General features: G+C 38.3%; 2 protein-coding genes across 3 annotated transcripts in view; one reads left to right on the top strand and one right to left on the bottom strand.

Annotated features, from left to right (window-relative positions):
- The window catches only part of myripa (myosin VIIA and Rab interacting protein a), a 29573-nt gene extending 24739 nt beyond the window's left edge, over positions 1–4834 (top strand). Inside the window, exons 12-17 of one of the 2 annotated variants that reach the window (XM_063461304.1) lie at positions 292–348; positions 909–1088; positions 2772–2933; positions 3140–3238; positions 3344–3404; positions 4193–4834. In XM_063461304.1, the coding sequence (XP_063317374.1) occupies positions 292–348; positions 909–1088; positions 2772–2933; positions 3140–3238; positions 3344–3404; positions 4193–4209 (576 nt within the window). In that variant the 3' untranslated portion in view covers positions 4210–4834. The remainder of the gene's footprint in view (positions 1–291; positions 349–908; positions 1089–2771; positions 2934–3139; positions 3239–3343; positions 3405–4192) is intronic. The other variant, XM_063461305.1, reaches the window with a different exon arrangement.
- Positions 4835–4987: 153 nt separating this feature from the next.
- On the bottom strand, positions 4988–15530 carry LOC134616148 (plexin domain-containing protein 2-like). Its single transcript, XM_065469523.1, has 14 exons — positions 15440–15530; positions 13197–13423; positions 12899–13042; positions 12620–12689; positions 10393–10515; positions 10108–10247; positions 9955–10054; positions 9758–9853; positions 9518–9599; positions 8566–8626; positions 8259–8481; positions 7416–7451; positions 6764–6915; positions 4988–5618 (listed from the first exon to the last, which is right to left on the bottom strand). The coding sequence occupies exons 1-14, from the start codon at positions 15528–15530 to the stop codon at positions 5403–5405; spliced, it is 1761 nt and encodes a 586-aa protein (XP_065325595.1). The 3' UTR covers positions 4988–5402.
- Positions 15531–16026: the final 496 nt, after the last annotated feature.

Here is a 16026-nt window from a genome sequence, read left to right as displayed (position 1 = left end):
GTTATTACAGCTTATAGTGCTTCATGCTGTATTGGACTAGATTATAATAACATAATAAAACAATACTGACAATGCGAAATGCAGAGTTTATGATAGAGCTGTAAGAGCCGACACCCCAGTAGAGCTCTCTATGAGTTTAGGTTCTCCTGTGTCTCCTTTACTTGCAGTATATCACTTTAAAGTCCAGTGCAAACTCCCTAAAAATCATTTGGTTTGAATGCAACTAACTTCTGTCTGATGCTTCTTTCTCCTCTGTGTGCTTCGTTTCCTCCTGCGCTGTGTGAACTGTAGGGTAGAGACATGGAGCTTTACAAAACAATAGAGTTTATGTCCACTCTGTTGGAGCAGGTGAGAATGAACTTTGTTTTCATTGAAGACGGGTACTCAGATTAGTTTTTGTTTTTTAATATTTTTCCATGTTTGTCATGCATAACTTATTTTTCAACAATGTCATCAACGTAACCCTCCAAAAAAGAAAATCCATAATATTAATGATTTACTAGCTTTTATAGCTGATTACCGTCCACTGTGACTGAAGTCCCTCCTCCTGAAATTCATTTTAATTCATTCATGCATCTGGATGTTTTTATTTTGAACTTTATTTAGAGCAGTAAGTGGAGTGGCGCTGCATTTCATTAATCTGAGTCCAGGCTAACGTAAGAGCGTTAATATCCCAGTGTGACCTAAAAAAAAACAAAAAAAAAAACAGGATGTGGAGGAAATTCAAACTGCAAGCTTTAAAATTCTTCACACTGAATTCCTATATTTTGGTCACCTGGGTATGAACAGTTGTTCTGTTGCACTCTTACTTATTTTTCTAATTTAAATGAAAATAAAGGTATATTTAATCACACTGCCAGGAGGTGTCAGTATTTAGAGCAACACCCGTCTCTGTTTGTGTGCTGTAGAGATACTCGGCCGTGTCCCTGCGCAGCATCACTACTGAGATGCTGAAGGTGCTGAACGCCACTGAAGACCTGCTGCAGGGTGTGGAGGGAGGAGAAAACACCCGACCCCCATCCACCTCCCTGCCCCCCAACACTGACCCCAAAAAACTGGACCAGCAGTTCTCCAGACTGGAGGAAAACGTGAGTTCAGTTTAAAGATATTCTACATCACATGTAGCACGGTTAGCTCTTGTTTTGAAGATGCAGCATTTTAATTTAGGCTTTGAAAGGATCCGCTAAGTATAATTAAATATTACCATTAATCTTTCAACAAACATTAAAAAGAAACAAAGCCAATTGAATAATAAGTTACTTTGGCTGCTTCGTTTTTCCCTTACATTTACTCTGCTTCAATTTCTCTCTCAATAACTCAGTGACGTGACAGCTTGTTTTAATAGTTTCACTTTATTCACTAGATTTTCACTTGCTGTTGAGATAATTTATTAAAATCATTATTTTTAATAATTTTCAGTTGAGTCCATCAAGTAATTAACACATAAAAATTGTGGTTATTGTAGCTGTTATTCCATCATGCATTGTTTTTTTTGTTTTTTGTTTTTTTTTATTTTGTTTCATACATGGTACAAGCAGTAATTCATTTCCTATACACAACCTTCCTTTCATGTTTCCATGCATGAAAAGGAGCAGGAAGAAGAATAAATTCTTATTGACACCTGCCCCCTATCTGTGATAATACAAGTAGGCAACCAAAATTACACTCTGACAATATTCTGCACAAAACAAAACAAAACAAAACAAAACAAAACAAAACAAAACAAAACAAACAGAACAATATACTCAACAATGAGCAATACCACTAAATATCAAACTAAAAGGATAATTCTTTCTACAATTTCTGTTATTTTCAGCTTCTTCATATTGGTTTATCATTTTATTCTTATAGCAGATTTTAAATTGAGAAACATTTGTACAACCCTTAAGATGATCATGGAGAGAATTCCAGTTTCTTATGCCTATGACTGTTGGACACATTTGCCTTTGTGTGGTTCGAGCAAACCGATGCTTAAAATAAAACTTCCTTCTGCTGTCCCCATTTTCTGAACACAATAGAAATAAACCTTGTAACTTAAGAGGTAGTGTTTTATTTTTTGCCCTAAACATAATAATTAATGTCTGTAATTTCACTATATCTTCTAGTTTTAATAATTTCGATTTTATAAACAAACTATTAGTGTGTTCTCTATATTTAACATTATGCATAATTCGAAGCGCTCTCTTCTGTAATAAGTATAATGGTTTCATATTAGTCACATATGTATTCCCTCATACTTCAACACAATAACTCAGATAGGGTAGAAATAATGAAAAATATAATATTCGCATTGCCTTGTAATCTAATATATATCTAACATTACCCAGGATATAAATAATTTTAGCCAACTTTTTTTTAACATGTTGTTTAAATTATTTTTAACATCCTGTTAAAGTTTATAACCAAAAACCTTTATGATTATCTAACTGTTCAATAATAGAATAATGTGGAAATAATGAAATTTGTTTTTCATTATTGCAGTTATAATTATAGTTATAAATGAGCACATAAATGAGCAAATATGGCTTAATGACATTATTGTGAAGATGAGTATTAAACAAAATTGTCTGCAAAAATGTGTTAAGATGCAACAAAATCTCCAAAATAAGTGCTTATTTCACTTATCTTTGTTCCATCACTGCAAGCTGCTATTTCCTGTTTTGTGCAATTTTAGTAGTTTTAGAGAAATAAAGTTCAAACATCCGCAGGATTCAAAAACATGTTCAAATGAGGTAACGGCACTTAAACTTGATTTTTAAAATGTGCTGCAGGTGTACGTGGCAGCAGGATCAGTGTACAGTCTGGAGGCTGAGCTGAGTGACCTGGAGGAGTGTGCCCGGGGAATCTGCAGCTCCACGTCTGACATGGAGCTGTCCTTCCTGGAGGAGCAGGTGGCAGCAGCAGCTGCCAAGGTACAACAATCTGAACTGCAGGTAGGTCGTGGTTGGATTTCTAGTAAAATATGTAAATAGAACGAGAGATTTGGATGGACAGATATTTGGATGGTATTTCCTTTAAAAAAGGATTTGGCTGTAAAAACATAAAAATTACACCAACAGATTAAAATGAAAAACAATTCAAATATTTTGTTTGTTAAAAAAACAAAATCGTTTTAATCCTTTCTCTGTGTCTGCTGTAGATCTGTGACATCTCAGCAAGGATCGCTGCTCTGAAGAATGCTGGTCTCAATGTGGACACACAGTCACGCTTGATCAAGAGCAGGACTATTCCAGTTATGGTACAGTATCTGTTTACACTAACACACTGCAGTGAGTCCATCAGAATAGGAAGTCAAACTTTGCACGTGCACACAAAACTATTTCTCACATGCATCTCCCTGCAGCCCGTCACCCTCGACTCCTCGAGACAGATGAGAAGGCGATTACCTGCACCCCCAGTGAAAGGTGGAGAAACACTGTCCTACTTCAAACAGTAGAGTTTGAAATACTTTATTTCACTTCATATGGTTTATGTAAAAAAAAACAAACACATGAAGTGTTTTAGTTATTCATAATGAACTTATATTTATGATGTAATATGTGACTTGTTAGTTTTTATTGACCCAATATCAGCTAAATGCAAAATTACAGCATTTACGTAGAGTATTTTCTAGGAGTTGAGATCTATTTATTTTGTAACTTTTCATCTTCCCTGTTTTCCAAATCATATTCTTTTTATTTCACTGCATCATGCAGCTGCTTTTAGACAATATTCAAATTTATGTCCAGTATAGGACATATTTTATCTTCATGAATTTGATATTTGACCCTCCCCCAGGAGCATAGCTGTGCAGATGGTTTCTTGCTTGGATACTGCAAAATATTAGTGGTTGTAGCAGGATTTCCACTTGTTTTGGGGCATCATAGACTTTACATTCATTGCATACTAAATAATATGTATTAATTATACATTATATAAGTTTTGCAATTCATTACGTGTCATGCCAGGAAAAGCATAGGTGAAGCAAGAATTGCTACTCAGTTTGTGTCAGTGACACTGAATCAAATGGGGAGGGGGGTTAGGGATTAGGGGTTCGGGTTAGGTACACCTGAAGGTCTTTTAATGTGTATTTTTCTATTCAAAATATTTTTTGTAAAACAGGCCTTTTTGTCTATGCAGTTGCTCTTTTATAGCAGTACCTGGGTTACAGATTAATGTGTCTTTCTCCTCATTTTCTTTCATTCTGTTTTAGAGTACAAAGACAAATAAATCACCGGACAAGAACGTCTGTAGTACCTCCAACACATCAGTGCCTTGACCTTGCTACACTGCAGCCTACAGGACAGTCTTAAACAATCCATCTAGACACCATTTGCCTTAATTTAATTTTAAACTACTCACACCTCAAATCATATACCATAAGACTTTAGTACGGTATGTGTAATATGAGATGTACAAATAATGCAGGAAATAGTTGATTTGCATCATTCTATCAGATACATCCAGCAGATTTCTATCAGCACTGATCACTGTTAAAAAAAATCAATCATTTACTTTTTAATTCCCCAAACAATGAAACAGCAATCTGAAATTATTAAATATCAGGTGTAAAAAAGTCTTAATGTTTTATTTAGAAAATGTTTCAGTCTTCATTTCACTGCTGTTACTGGATAAAACCTGCAATTTACACTGTACATTATATAGAAAATACAGTGATTACATTTACACAGGAGCAGTTATAGCATGTTAGAGAAATGTTGTGATACTGCTTTATGTCTACAGTTAATATAAATTTAAACAACTTACAATGTATACCTGTATTTTATTTAAGTGTGTATGTTGAAGTGTACATATCTGCAAAGCAATCAGTAGATGTTGTTTTCTGCCTTTTAAATATAGAAAATAAAGAGAAATAAGCCAAAGTTGCTGCAGTGTGCAAATGTTACACAGGGCTGAAAACACTGTGCATCCTGTTTTCCACCTCAGGTGGATGTGGGTGTAACGGTGAGGAATTTAGTCTGTAATTTTGAGATGAGGAAATGACACTCAAATATGACATTCCTCTTTGTGAAGGTGTGGGAAGGACAGCTGTGGAAAATAAAGCCGTCTTTGAGAGGTGGTTTAAACCATGCAGCAGCATCACCTCGCGCTCTCTGTGGAGCTGTGGTAAAAATGAGCGGATGACCTGAGCAGAGTAAACTCATTATTTTGTCCTTCATGCTTCATAAAAGTGCTGTGGCTGGCCTAACGGATACAAACAGGAGGTAAAACTGGTGCATAAACATAATCGTAACACTTTCCTCATAGAGGTTTGGTGTTTTTGTGTTTCTGTGTACTCAGCTGTTGTCCTTAAAGTGAAGTGCAACAGCTAAATACAAATAAACTGTAGCATCTGAAAAAGGAAGAAGACGTCCATCGAGAACCAGATCTTTCCCAAAGGATGGTGGGATTTGTAGTTTTGGTCAGGAGCTCTCTGAACTTAGGAAGCGCTCCCTCTGATCAGGAATGACGAATCCTTCTTTCTGTTCGCTCTCTCGTCTGTCGGAAATCACAAAACACTTTTTGGGATCGATGACCACGATGCTGTCTCGGTCCTGACCGGGAGCTTCCACCTCAGCGTAGGAAGGACGACCTGAGCCTCGCCTGAACTTTAGGATTGGCCAGTGGGTTGGGCGTCGCTGTGGGGTTGGTGGAGGGGGGGCACAATTAGCAGACAGTTAAAGGAAAAAAAACTATTAAAAATAGTGCTCATTCTATTATACCCCCATTTCCTGCAGTCATTACGGTCCAACAACAAACACTCATGAAGATCACATAAACATTCATCACATTTCACCTAAAGCAAACATAATGCTCCACTTTAGAAGTGTTCATTTCTGTTTAAACACAGAGCCTGTTTTTTTATCAGACTGACTTCTATTTAGATTTATTTAACGTACGTAAAGTCCATGTGTAGTCCATATTTCACTGAATATCATAATAACTGATGGAAGAATTTTTGGCTGAGCTCTCACAACAAATGTCGAGTAAAATAAGAGCCATACAATAAAAAGTTAAAGTTCACTTCAAGTATTTTTCTCAATGGGAAATATTTCCACGTTGCTAAAACAGTTCATTTCAATTCAGTTCAATTTTGTTTATATGGCACCAAATCACAACATCCGTTTTCTTCCTTCAGATGAGAAAAAAAAGTATTCAAGCCTTCAGTTTAATATTTTAATTGTGTCACCGAAGCCGAATAAACATCGCTCAGTGCCACTTAGCCCTTTCAACACTACTGTTTTGAGACAGAATCTATTCAAACAAAAGATATGTATTATTTAATTTTATATAATTACACTGTTTGGAATATGATTGCATGTTTTTGTACATGAGTGTAAAACATACTCAGTAATGTACTTGTAGGTTCAATAGGAAGTAAAAACAAGGTGACTCATTGGTGCTGATTCACTTCCCCAAACACACTGAAATAACTGATGAGTAACGTCTGCAAATGTCGAGCAATTTCTGTACATTAATTTAAAATAATGTTTTAAAGGGAAGTTTGAGTAATTAGTTTTCATAGTAAATGTGAGTAGTTTCCTCCAAATTAAATCTAACCAAATGTTTACTGTGTTAGGTTTGCTTCTGATAATTTATTAAAATTCACTGTATTTCGAGTTTAATTTTAAAGAGGGGGGAATTAAAAGGATCTAGGAACTCGGGATTTTGCATAAATATAATGTTGGCAAGTGTAGGTTAAAATAAATTAAGCCGTACTACTAGTGCCGTTTTTTCAGGGAAGTCTATTATGGAAACCTTGGCTGATTTTAGGTTGACGCACCTCCATGAAGAAGAGGCTGGCGCTGGACGTGGGGTGGTTATACATGTAGATGTATGTAAGGATGGCTGCTGCCAGCAGGACCATCACTACGAGGACTCCCACCAGCAGACGCATCGGCGATGCCTCATAGGTGTCTGTGTTCTCCCTCTCTCCTGCTGTACACAGAGAATGGTCAGATTCAGCTCATGGACTTAAATGTAAATGCTGCTGCAGTCACATTAACTTTTCATTTTTCTCGACATAAAAAATCTCACCAACTTTGAACAATATCACGTTCATTAAGTTGTGACATTGTGTGAATTGGCGCTTTTTCACATGAAACACAATAGGAGGCCTGCCTCAGACACATTCTCACTATGGGGAAACACTGTGTTTGACTAAGGCGGAGGTACTGCTTGGGTAGAGCGCAGAGGAAGCAAGACTGAACACACACACACTCTCTCACACACACACACACACACACACACACACACACACACACACACACACACACACTCGTTGGATGTGAATTTGTTAAGGGAATTACGTGCACTATTCTCACATGGGTGCAGTTTAACGTCACACACTTTGTACTAAGGAGCTGGAAAGCAGAGACCGTTTCAGGTCCAATAGAACTGCACGAGGCACTTTCATTCGACTGTGAGTGACTTACGTGCATCACTGATGTGAAAAGCAGTCTCTGCACCATCTAGAAAAGAAAAAACAAAGACTTTTAAATGCACACAGTACATGACATGTTGTGACATGACTTTAAAAAATATTTTGGTTAAATTTCACAAGTGGCGGTTTCTGAGCAATCTGTAAACTTAATTTTCTTTTCCTAAGCTTTCACTTCAGTGGACTTGACTTAAAACGTAGTCTGCAGAAGAAAGAAAAAAGTGATAATCAACAAAAATTTTTTGGATTGAGTCGGATATTGAATCCTTCTCACTCTGCCAGAGTGATGAACGTATATCACGCCATCCTTCAGCACACTGAGGACATCATGCAGTATTTAACATGGCGCTGTATATGCTCAGCTATGAGCTAACAGGGGGCTGGGAAATAGCTGGCCACTTGACCCCCACCCTGTCAGATGTTCCACAACACACCAAGCATGGATACTGTGCAACAACAACAAACATTCATTCATGGGGTTGTAATGATGACTGCGCTGCAGAGCTGGAGTCTGCACAAACAGCGACAGAGTGATCTCAGATGATTCAACATTCAAGATGATTTATTTTAATGTTAACAATCAAAAGGATTCCATTAAAGGCATCCACGCTCCTCTATGTTAGTAGAAAACTGACATTTGTTTATAAGGCAAACAAAATAAAAGTGTAATCAAGGCAAAGAAATTATTTCAATTATATTTCAAAACCGGTTTTTGCATTCTTATTGTTTCTCTGATTAGAGTCAAGTGAAAACATGTGCATGAGGAGTGTGATCAGACAATCAGTCACAACAAACTATGAGTACTATTAAAGCAGATAAAAAAGCTTTGTGAGTTTACCATCTGCAGATTTGTTGGTGGGACGCTGTGGATGTGATTTTGTTTCTCTGCTGATGCTGCTGTGTGTTGAGGGAATGGTGAAAGTGGGAGTCTCGGAGGTGGAGGTCATGCCAGATGTCCTCTGCTGCCCTGCAGACACAGTAACTGGAGGGGTGCGGTGTCTCAGGTGATGTGATGTGGCATTTGTGACTTCCGTCATCCGGGGACATCGCAGATTCTGCCTCTGGGAAACAAAAGTGTGTTCAGACTCACGCTAATGGTGCTAAGCTCTAATGTGGTCAATCTTTATGTAGAAAAGCAGAAGAACCTCCTCTGGACAGCCTAGGTCAACCCAGTCCTGCCGTTTACGATCAAAACCACTGGAACATCTGAGAAAGAATGAAATGACTGCTGTTACATTTTCACTCTGTGAGAGCACAACCCGCTTTATTCGTGGAGATGAATGTTTCCAAAAGCAGATTTAAGTTATCCACCATGTGCTGGCAGCTGATGCTTTATTTTTTAATTAAAATTAAAATGATTTATTGGAGATGTGGACAATAATCACAAAATATTTAAACCACCATTAGTGATGCTTAAAAACCTTTTCATTGTCACAAATCACTAAATGTATTATAATTATTTATTTAAAAGATAAGTTTATTAGACTCTTCAGTGCTTGACAGGAGATTCAACTGCGTATTCCTGCTAACTGCAGTGAACTTTGTATATTCATCTCTTAAGGTCGCTAGGCCAGATTCGGGTAGTTGGGGTTGCTGACTATCCCGCAGGCTTCCTGTTGACTGTCCTGTATGTGAATGACATGCGAATGACTCTGCGAGCCTGCTCTGTTTACTCACAGTGACAGGATATGAGACAGTCTCAGGAAGCACCGCCTATGAATCAAGTTTACTGAGCGTGAGTGAGTGAGCGTATCCCTGCACGCGCAACCGCAACTAACTGAGAGCTGAACTGAGCAAACTTTGAGCAACAACAAAAAACTCTCGTGGATAAACTGTGAGGTTGAATAGGCTGCATGTACAAAATACTTCAAATTCATTATTATTAAAAATAGAGATAATGCAGTTATTATATTTTCATATTTATCCAAAGTGAGAAATGCCTCAGTTTCACACTGAAAACAAATCGTACTGTAACTGCCTTCAACTAAAAATTATTTCTAATTTTAATGGATCCACATTAGACCATGAAACATTTTCTATTCCTAAAATAGTGGTAAAGTCACTGGTAAGATCTCTTTGACTGCTTTTCCACGTTACCTTTGTAGCTTACTGCACCAGCTGCAGTTAAAGCCAATCTGAGAAGTGACACATGGGCCACAGCTGGAGAACTGCAGACACGCTGAGAAGACAGACAAACATAGAGAGAGTGAGGAGGAGGAAACTGTTTTGCCTTCTGCAGATAAAACAGCATAATAGTAGAATACCCTGTAGCACAAAGATTATACATTCTTTGAATACTGACTGGTTCAAATGGTATTAAAAATAGGAATAACTTACTAGGGAGAGGAAGCATCTCCACAGCTATTAAACGGGAGATTTTGGACACTGGAATGTCGACTTTGTGATACTCATAGATGGTTCTCCGACGAACATCTGACGCATGTCGGATAGAAAGTAAAGATGTCACATATAAGCTGCTAATAATTAAAGAAAGTATTTTGATGAAATTTTAACAGGACAAATTTTCAACTTACTGGGAATCTGCTCTAGCTCATGAAGCACCATAAATGCATCGGACAAGCCCACTTTGACAGGATGATTCTCAGAGCTGATGTCGCTGATGCTAATAGGAATCTATGAGGTAAAAACTGCATGAATAAATTTACTTTGTTTTATAAGATGGACACAAAAGAGAGAAGAAAAGCCACCTCTTTGTAGGCAAAAACAATCCGCCCGTCACTGTGCAGAACGGCCTGGAAGGTGAAAGCTCCCACGCTGATGTTGTCCTGGAGGTGAAGGCGGTTCCACTGAACCACCAATGCTGTGCCTAATGGATGGACATGGACACACAATACTGTAATGTTTTGTACGCATGTTTGCATGTTCCCTGCCAACCGTATGCAGCACATGTTAGGGCGTCTATTCAGTAAAAATATTTAGTCTAGTAAATAAATAAAATCAACAGTTCCTACCGTTATCAAAGTAAAACACAGATGAGTTTTTCGACAGGCTCGGGTCGAAATTCGCCATCAGAGGAGCGACGTACTGAGTGGCTGTGAGCATCCGATGGATTATGTCTCCAGTGTAAATAAAACCTGGTAGGAAAAGATGTGCAGCTGTTAGCATCAGTAACTTATTATACATTATAATCAGTTGACACTGACAGCTGTCATGTAAATTGCTTGTAGACACAGTCATTAATTTAACTTATGTACTTTGTTCCTATCAATGCAACGGTCAGATCTTTGAATCTAAAATAAAGGTCAGGGATAGCTCAGGAGGTAGAGTGGTTGCCCCATGATCGGAAGGTCGGGGGTTCGACTCTACTGAACGGCTACCCTGAGGTACCCCTGAGCAAGGTACCGTCCCTACACACTGCTCCCCGGGCGCTGCATTGGTGGCTGCCCACTGCTTCACTGGGTGAATGGGTTAAATGCAAAGGAGTAATTTCTCTACAGGGACTAACACATAAACACTATTATCCGACCCAACAGATCCACTGAGGACGCCATCGCCCACGTCCTGCACACCACCCTCAGCCACGTGGACAAGAAACAGGGTAACTATGTGAGAATCCTGTTTGTTGATTACAGTTCAGCGTTTAACACAATAGTGCCCAGCAGACTGTTCACAAAGCTCAGGGATCTGGGACTCAACAGCCGTCTGTGTGCGTGGGTGTTGGACTTCCTCACTGGCAGAACTCAGGTGGTGAGGGTTGGTAGATGCGTCTCTAACAGCATCACCATCAACACAGGAGCACCACAGGGGTGTGTCCTCTCGCCACTGCTCTACTCCCTCTACACTTCAGACTGTGTGGCCACCCACGGCTCCAACACCATTGTGAAGTTTGCTGACGACACAGTGGTGTTGGGTGCCATCTCCAACAGCGATGAGGCGGCCTACATGGACGAAGTGAAGAATCTGGCATCATGGTGCCAGGACAACCACCTCCAGCTGAACGTCGGCAAGACCAAGGAGCTGGTGGTGGACTTCAGAAGGAGTCAGCACAGAGACTACAAGCCCATTATCATTAATGGAGCTCCAGTGGAGAGGGTGCAGTCCTTTAAGTATCTTGGTGTCCACATCTCCTCAGACCTGACATGGTCTGCCCATATTCAGGTCCAGACCAAAAAGGCTAGGCAGTGCCTGTACCGCCTAAGACAACTGAGGAAGTTCAGGGTCTCTCCAAAGATCCTCAGGATTTTCTATACAGGCGCTGTGGAGAGCATCCTCACACAGAACATCACATCGTGGTTTGGGAACAGCTGTGTGAAGGACCAAAAAGCTCTCCAGAGAGTGATCCGTACAGCAGAACGCTGCTGCAGGATTGCTCTCCCCCCGCTTCAGGACACCTACACCAGGAGATGCCGGACTAGAGCAGCGCAGATACTGAAGGACCCGTCCCATCCTGGCAACAAACTGTTCCAACTTCTGCAATCTGGTAGAAGGTTCCGCATCATCCGGGCAAGGACAGAGAGACTCAAGAGGAGCTTCTATCCTCAAGCCATCCGGGCCCTAAACACACACACACCCACCCTCTCACATCATCTATAATTGACTGAGACAGGACTCTCTTCCAGACACTCTAAACCCAGGCACAATGTACATTTCAAATCCCTTTAACTTTAAATATGTTTATATTGTCTATTCTGTAAAATAGTCAGATGTCTATTCTTATTAATGTACAGAATTCACCCGCTTGCTGCTACTACTGCACATTCACCCAATGTATATACTATATATATATATATATATAATGTTCTTCCTCTACCCCCCCCCCCCCCCCCCCCTTTTTTTTTGCACATGTCGAGGAGCGTGTCAGGATACATTTCACTGTGTGTTATACTTGTATAACTATGCATGTGACAAATAAAGAACCTTGAACCTTGAACCTTGAATCACTAAAGCTCAGGCATTGATACTGCCCCAATAAAACTTCAAATACAGAAAAATATAGAAAAAAAGTTTTGTTTTTAATATTTCCCTCTGTAAGTCAGAGAGAAATATGCAAGTAACAATTATTTATTACCATTTAATAAACTAATATACTTATTAAGTAGGTGGAGTTCCAACTAACAAAAGTGTGTTTATTGTTAGAGTTGAAGAAGGTGATGGGATTTCCTTTGAAACTGCATGACACGTGCAGCTTTGGGCTCACAACCTCCACAGAAACAACACTGAGTGTAGCTAAAAACTCACCTCCAGTTGCAACTGTGATTTCTTTGAGTAAATGGCCATAAAAAGGAAAGTCAAAGGAAAGATTCACTCTCTGGAAGCACAGAAACATAAAGCAGGAAATTAGGTAAAACAAAGTTGTTGTTTTTTTTGTCTTTATTTAGGAAGAAGATGAAACTATAAAACTAATATGAAAGGTGTACAAGACAGTCTGGACATCATACCTGGAAAATAAACCACTTCACTCACCACAAATTTGAAATGTTCCTACTTTAGTTATTTCTTCACAGACTGATGTCTTACCTCAGCTTGTCGGTGAGTGCTGGGCAGGAAGCCACGGACCTTCTGCTGATCTGCCTCCATTTTACTGATGTTGACCCACAGCTCTTTACCAGCTGCATCTCCAGGAGCATAGATTTTAGATGTGTAGTAGACATGATCCATATCCTACAACAGCAGATATTTATTATATATGTTATTATATTTTCTTATCACATCTTTGCATGTACCCTTTTTTAAACACTAAAGCAGTAATACAGTAATATTTATATTACATTAACTCTATCTGCTGTTGAATGTCTTTGCAGCAAAATAACCTTACTACGATCTGTGTAGAATTACTGGGCTCATCTTCCATCATTACATTTGGATCTGACTCCTCTGACTGGTGTTGGTTTCTGTAGTGGCCTCGTTTATCTGCAGTCCTGTCAGGGGCCTCAGACCTGGGCCTAGATGCCCACCTCCGTTCTCTGGGCTGGCGGTTCACAGAGATTATATATAACCTCTGCTCTGGAGGAGATGGCTCCTGCATGTTGGCAGGGTAGACTCCTAAGAAGTAACAGATGAGAGCAAAGTAAATAGGTTGATTAGATTAAAATTTTTAATGAGACAACAACAATGTAGCCAAATAAAAAAAATTATGCATTTGTTTTATGAAGCATTTTATAGGGCTTCATAGGTATCTTATCATAAATCAATTTATTATAAACCAGTGCTTTTAGTCCTGTCTTTTTGTTGTTGTTGTTGTTTTGGGTTTTTTTTGTTGTTGCAATTTTCTCTTTTATTCTGATATAAAAAAAACCTTAAAAATCTATACTTATAAAAGACAAAGGGGTTCTAATCAAACATCATAACAGATCTAATTAAACATCTATTGACTGAAGGCTTTAGACAACATTTCACTGAAGAGTCCAGTGAACAGATTTAGTGGATTTAGCAGATGTAGTAGATAAAGCAAAATCTGACAATATAATATTCAGCAGATCACTAACTTACTGTAACTTGAGCGCTTACAAAAATACCAAACTGACAAACTTTTAAATAAAATCGAAAATATTAAATGTACCTCTTAAATATGATCTCTTGAGGCTTTTCTCTTACTTCTCTCCATTTTAAGGTACTGATTTTTTTTCCAAATCAGTAAACAAACAAACACATAATTTAAAATGAAAAATTTTGTTTTCTAACTACAATTTCGCTTTTCTAATTAACTCTGTAAAGTCTGATCTGATTGAACCTTCTAACAAATTTTAAAAAAGAAATGAAATGAGTATTAATTTGTATAACTTCTCTACATCTGTCATTTCTTGCCAAATGTATTCCTAAAAAATGTGTTTCTGCAATGTATTAATTGTTTTCAACAATAAAAAAAAATTGACTGACAATGCTGAAAAACTCACAAAAACCTGTGTATCACAGTAGGCATTAAATAATTAAGTACATCAATTGTATTTTAACACGACGTGCTGTCATAAACTTTACATCCACAAAGTTTATAATATCAGTTTCTTATATGAACCCTTTCAGAAACTTCTGGCTTTCTTACGTCACTTCAGAGGGTGTGGTTTGTCTGCTGAATTGCATTATGTCATATTGAGCACATTTCCAAGAACAAAATATTACTATTTTATTTAAGCATTTTTAACAGTAGCAAAAACCACATCCTGTAAAACAACACCTTGCCAAAAACAGTCTGTATGCTGTGAGGCTGCTGTATTAGAGTGCATCAGCTTTACTGAAACACCCCAAACTAAAAGGCTTAAACAGATTAAAAGATTATTTTAACAGCATTAAAATAATCTTTGATTATTAGATATTAAAGAGATTAGATATGGACAACACGATGTCTAAAACGTCAGAAAGCAGACTCGCTCTTTTACATGTCCGGCTGGATGTAAACAGTTCCTCAGTGGGTGCCATGTGGCAAACATGTGGTCACTCTTCCCTTCCAGTGACAACAGTGTCCTAACTTTTCCTTTCACAGCGGACAGTGAAGGCATGCTTCACATTCTTCACACCAGGAGCTCCAGGACCTGGCGTGTGAGGCCAGACATCAGTGGGTGATATGTCCATGAATCTGTCACACGGTGACTGTCGGGGCTCAAAACACGCCACAGCAAATGCCAATAGGTGCTTCCACGCAAGATGTGTTGGATTGTCTTACAGACATGAACTCTATTACACAAAGCAGCAGCAACAAAACAGCGTGGTTAAACATTTCATTAGTTTGCCGTCTTAAAATAATAAATAAATAAATCACTGCTTTCAAAGCAGGAGGTTAAATTTGTGATTTGGTACTGAAGTAACTGAAAGGCCATCGGGGTGTCAGTACTATATGGTAAGAAATATGGACACTGTAAGCATATTCAGAAAATGTATCACCAGATAAAGGTTACACTTTATGACAGCCAACCCATTAATAGCCTAATGACAACAAATAAATGTTAAAAAGGAAAAAGTGATTTAAAAATTATCTAAATAAAATTAATAATATAATTAACATTTAATTCACGATGTGGGCCTGTGATTTTTGTAGCTGGTGTCAATTAAGTTTTTATGACTCACCGTAGGCGGATTTTTGCCTCATGAAGCTGATTTCAAGCTGGAGAACAAAAACCAGACATCTGACGAGATAAACCGTCTTTGTCGTCGCCATCCTTCCTGTGGCTCCAGTTTCTGAGCGCAGAGAAACTCATTAATTATCTCGAACTGATTCTTCACTCTTTCACTGGTGGCAGTTATCGATTTAAAAAGACAAATGCAGTCCAGTGTTTTGAAGAGAAAAGAAAGAAAGAAAAAAAAGAAAAAGCAAACGAAGCAAAGTTAGATATTTATGTATCCTCATGTGATGTTGATGTCCAACTCCATCGCTGTTCATCATCAGCAAGCCTTCTGTGCATCAGTTCAGTCTGCAACAAAGTCAAACGCTGCAGGAAACGTTGCATTCAGGCACTGTCGTATTGATCAGCATCTTCAACGTCATTTCATTGATTTAATTTAATTTCTTTTTTATTTGTCTGAATTTTATTTGAATAAATCAAAAAAAACATTTGAAAAAGAATCTGTGCATCTCAACCAGTATACTGCATTGGCTGAAGGTACTGACAGAAAACTTAGGCTTAGGCTACTATATATCATTCCTGTGTTAACTA

Source organism: Pelmatolapia mariae, linkage group LG18, assembly GCF_036321145.2.
Source record: "Pelmatolapia mariae isolate MD_Pm_ZW linkage group LG18, Pm_UMD_F_2, whole genome shotgun sequence".
Lineage (NCBI taxonomy): Eukaryota > Metazoa > Chordata > Actinopteri > Cichliformes > Cichlidae > Pelmatolapia > Pelmatolapia mariae.
This window is presented reverse-complemented; position numbering and strand designations above follow the sequence as displayed.

Bases quoted from the DNA above. Each gene is read 5' to 3' on its own strand.
- LOC134616148 (XM_065469523.1), bottom strand. From the start codon at position 15,530: ATGGCGACGACAAAGACGGTTTATCTCGTCAGATGTCTGGTTTTTGTT. The intron at 13,043-13,196 runs GTAAGGTTATTT...CTGCTGTTGTAG, and splicing joins GTAATTCTACACAGATCGTA to GATATGGATCATGTCTACTA. The intron at 7,452-8,258 runs GTAAACTCACAA...TTTCTTTTCTAG, and splicing joins CACCAACAAATCTGCAGATG to ATGGTGCAGAGACTGCTTTT.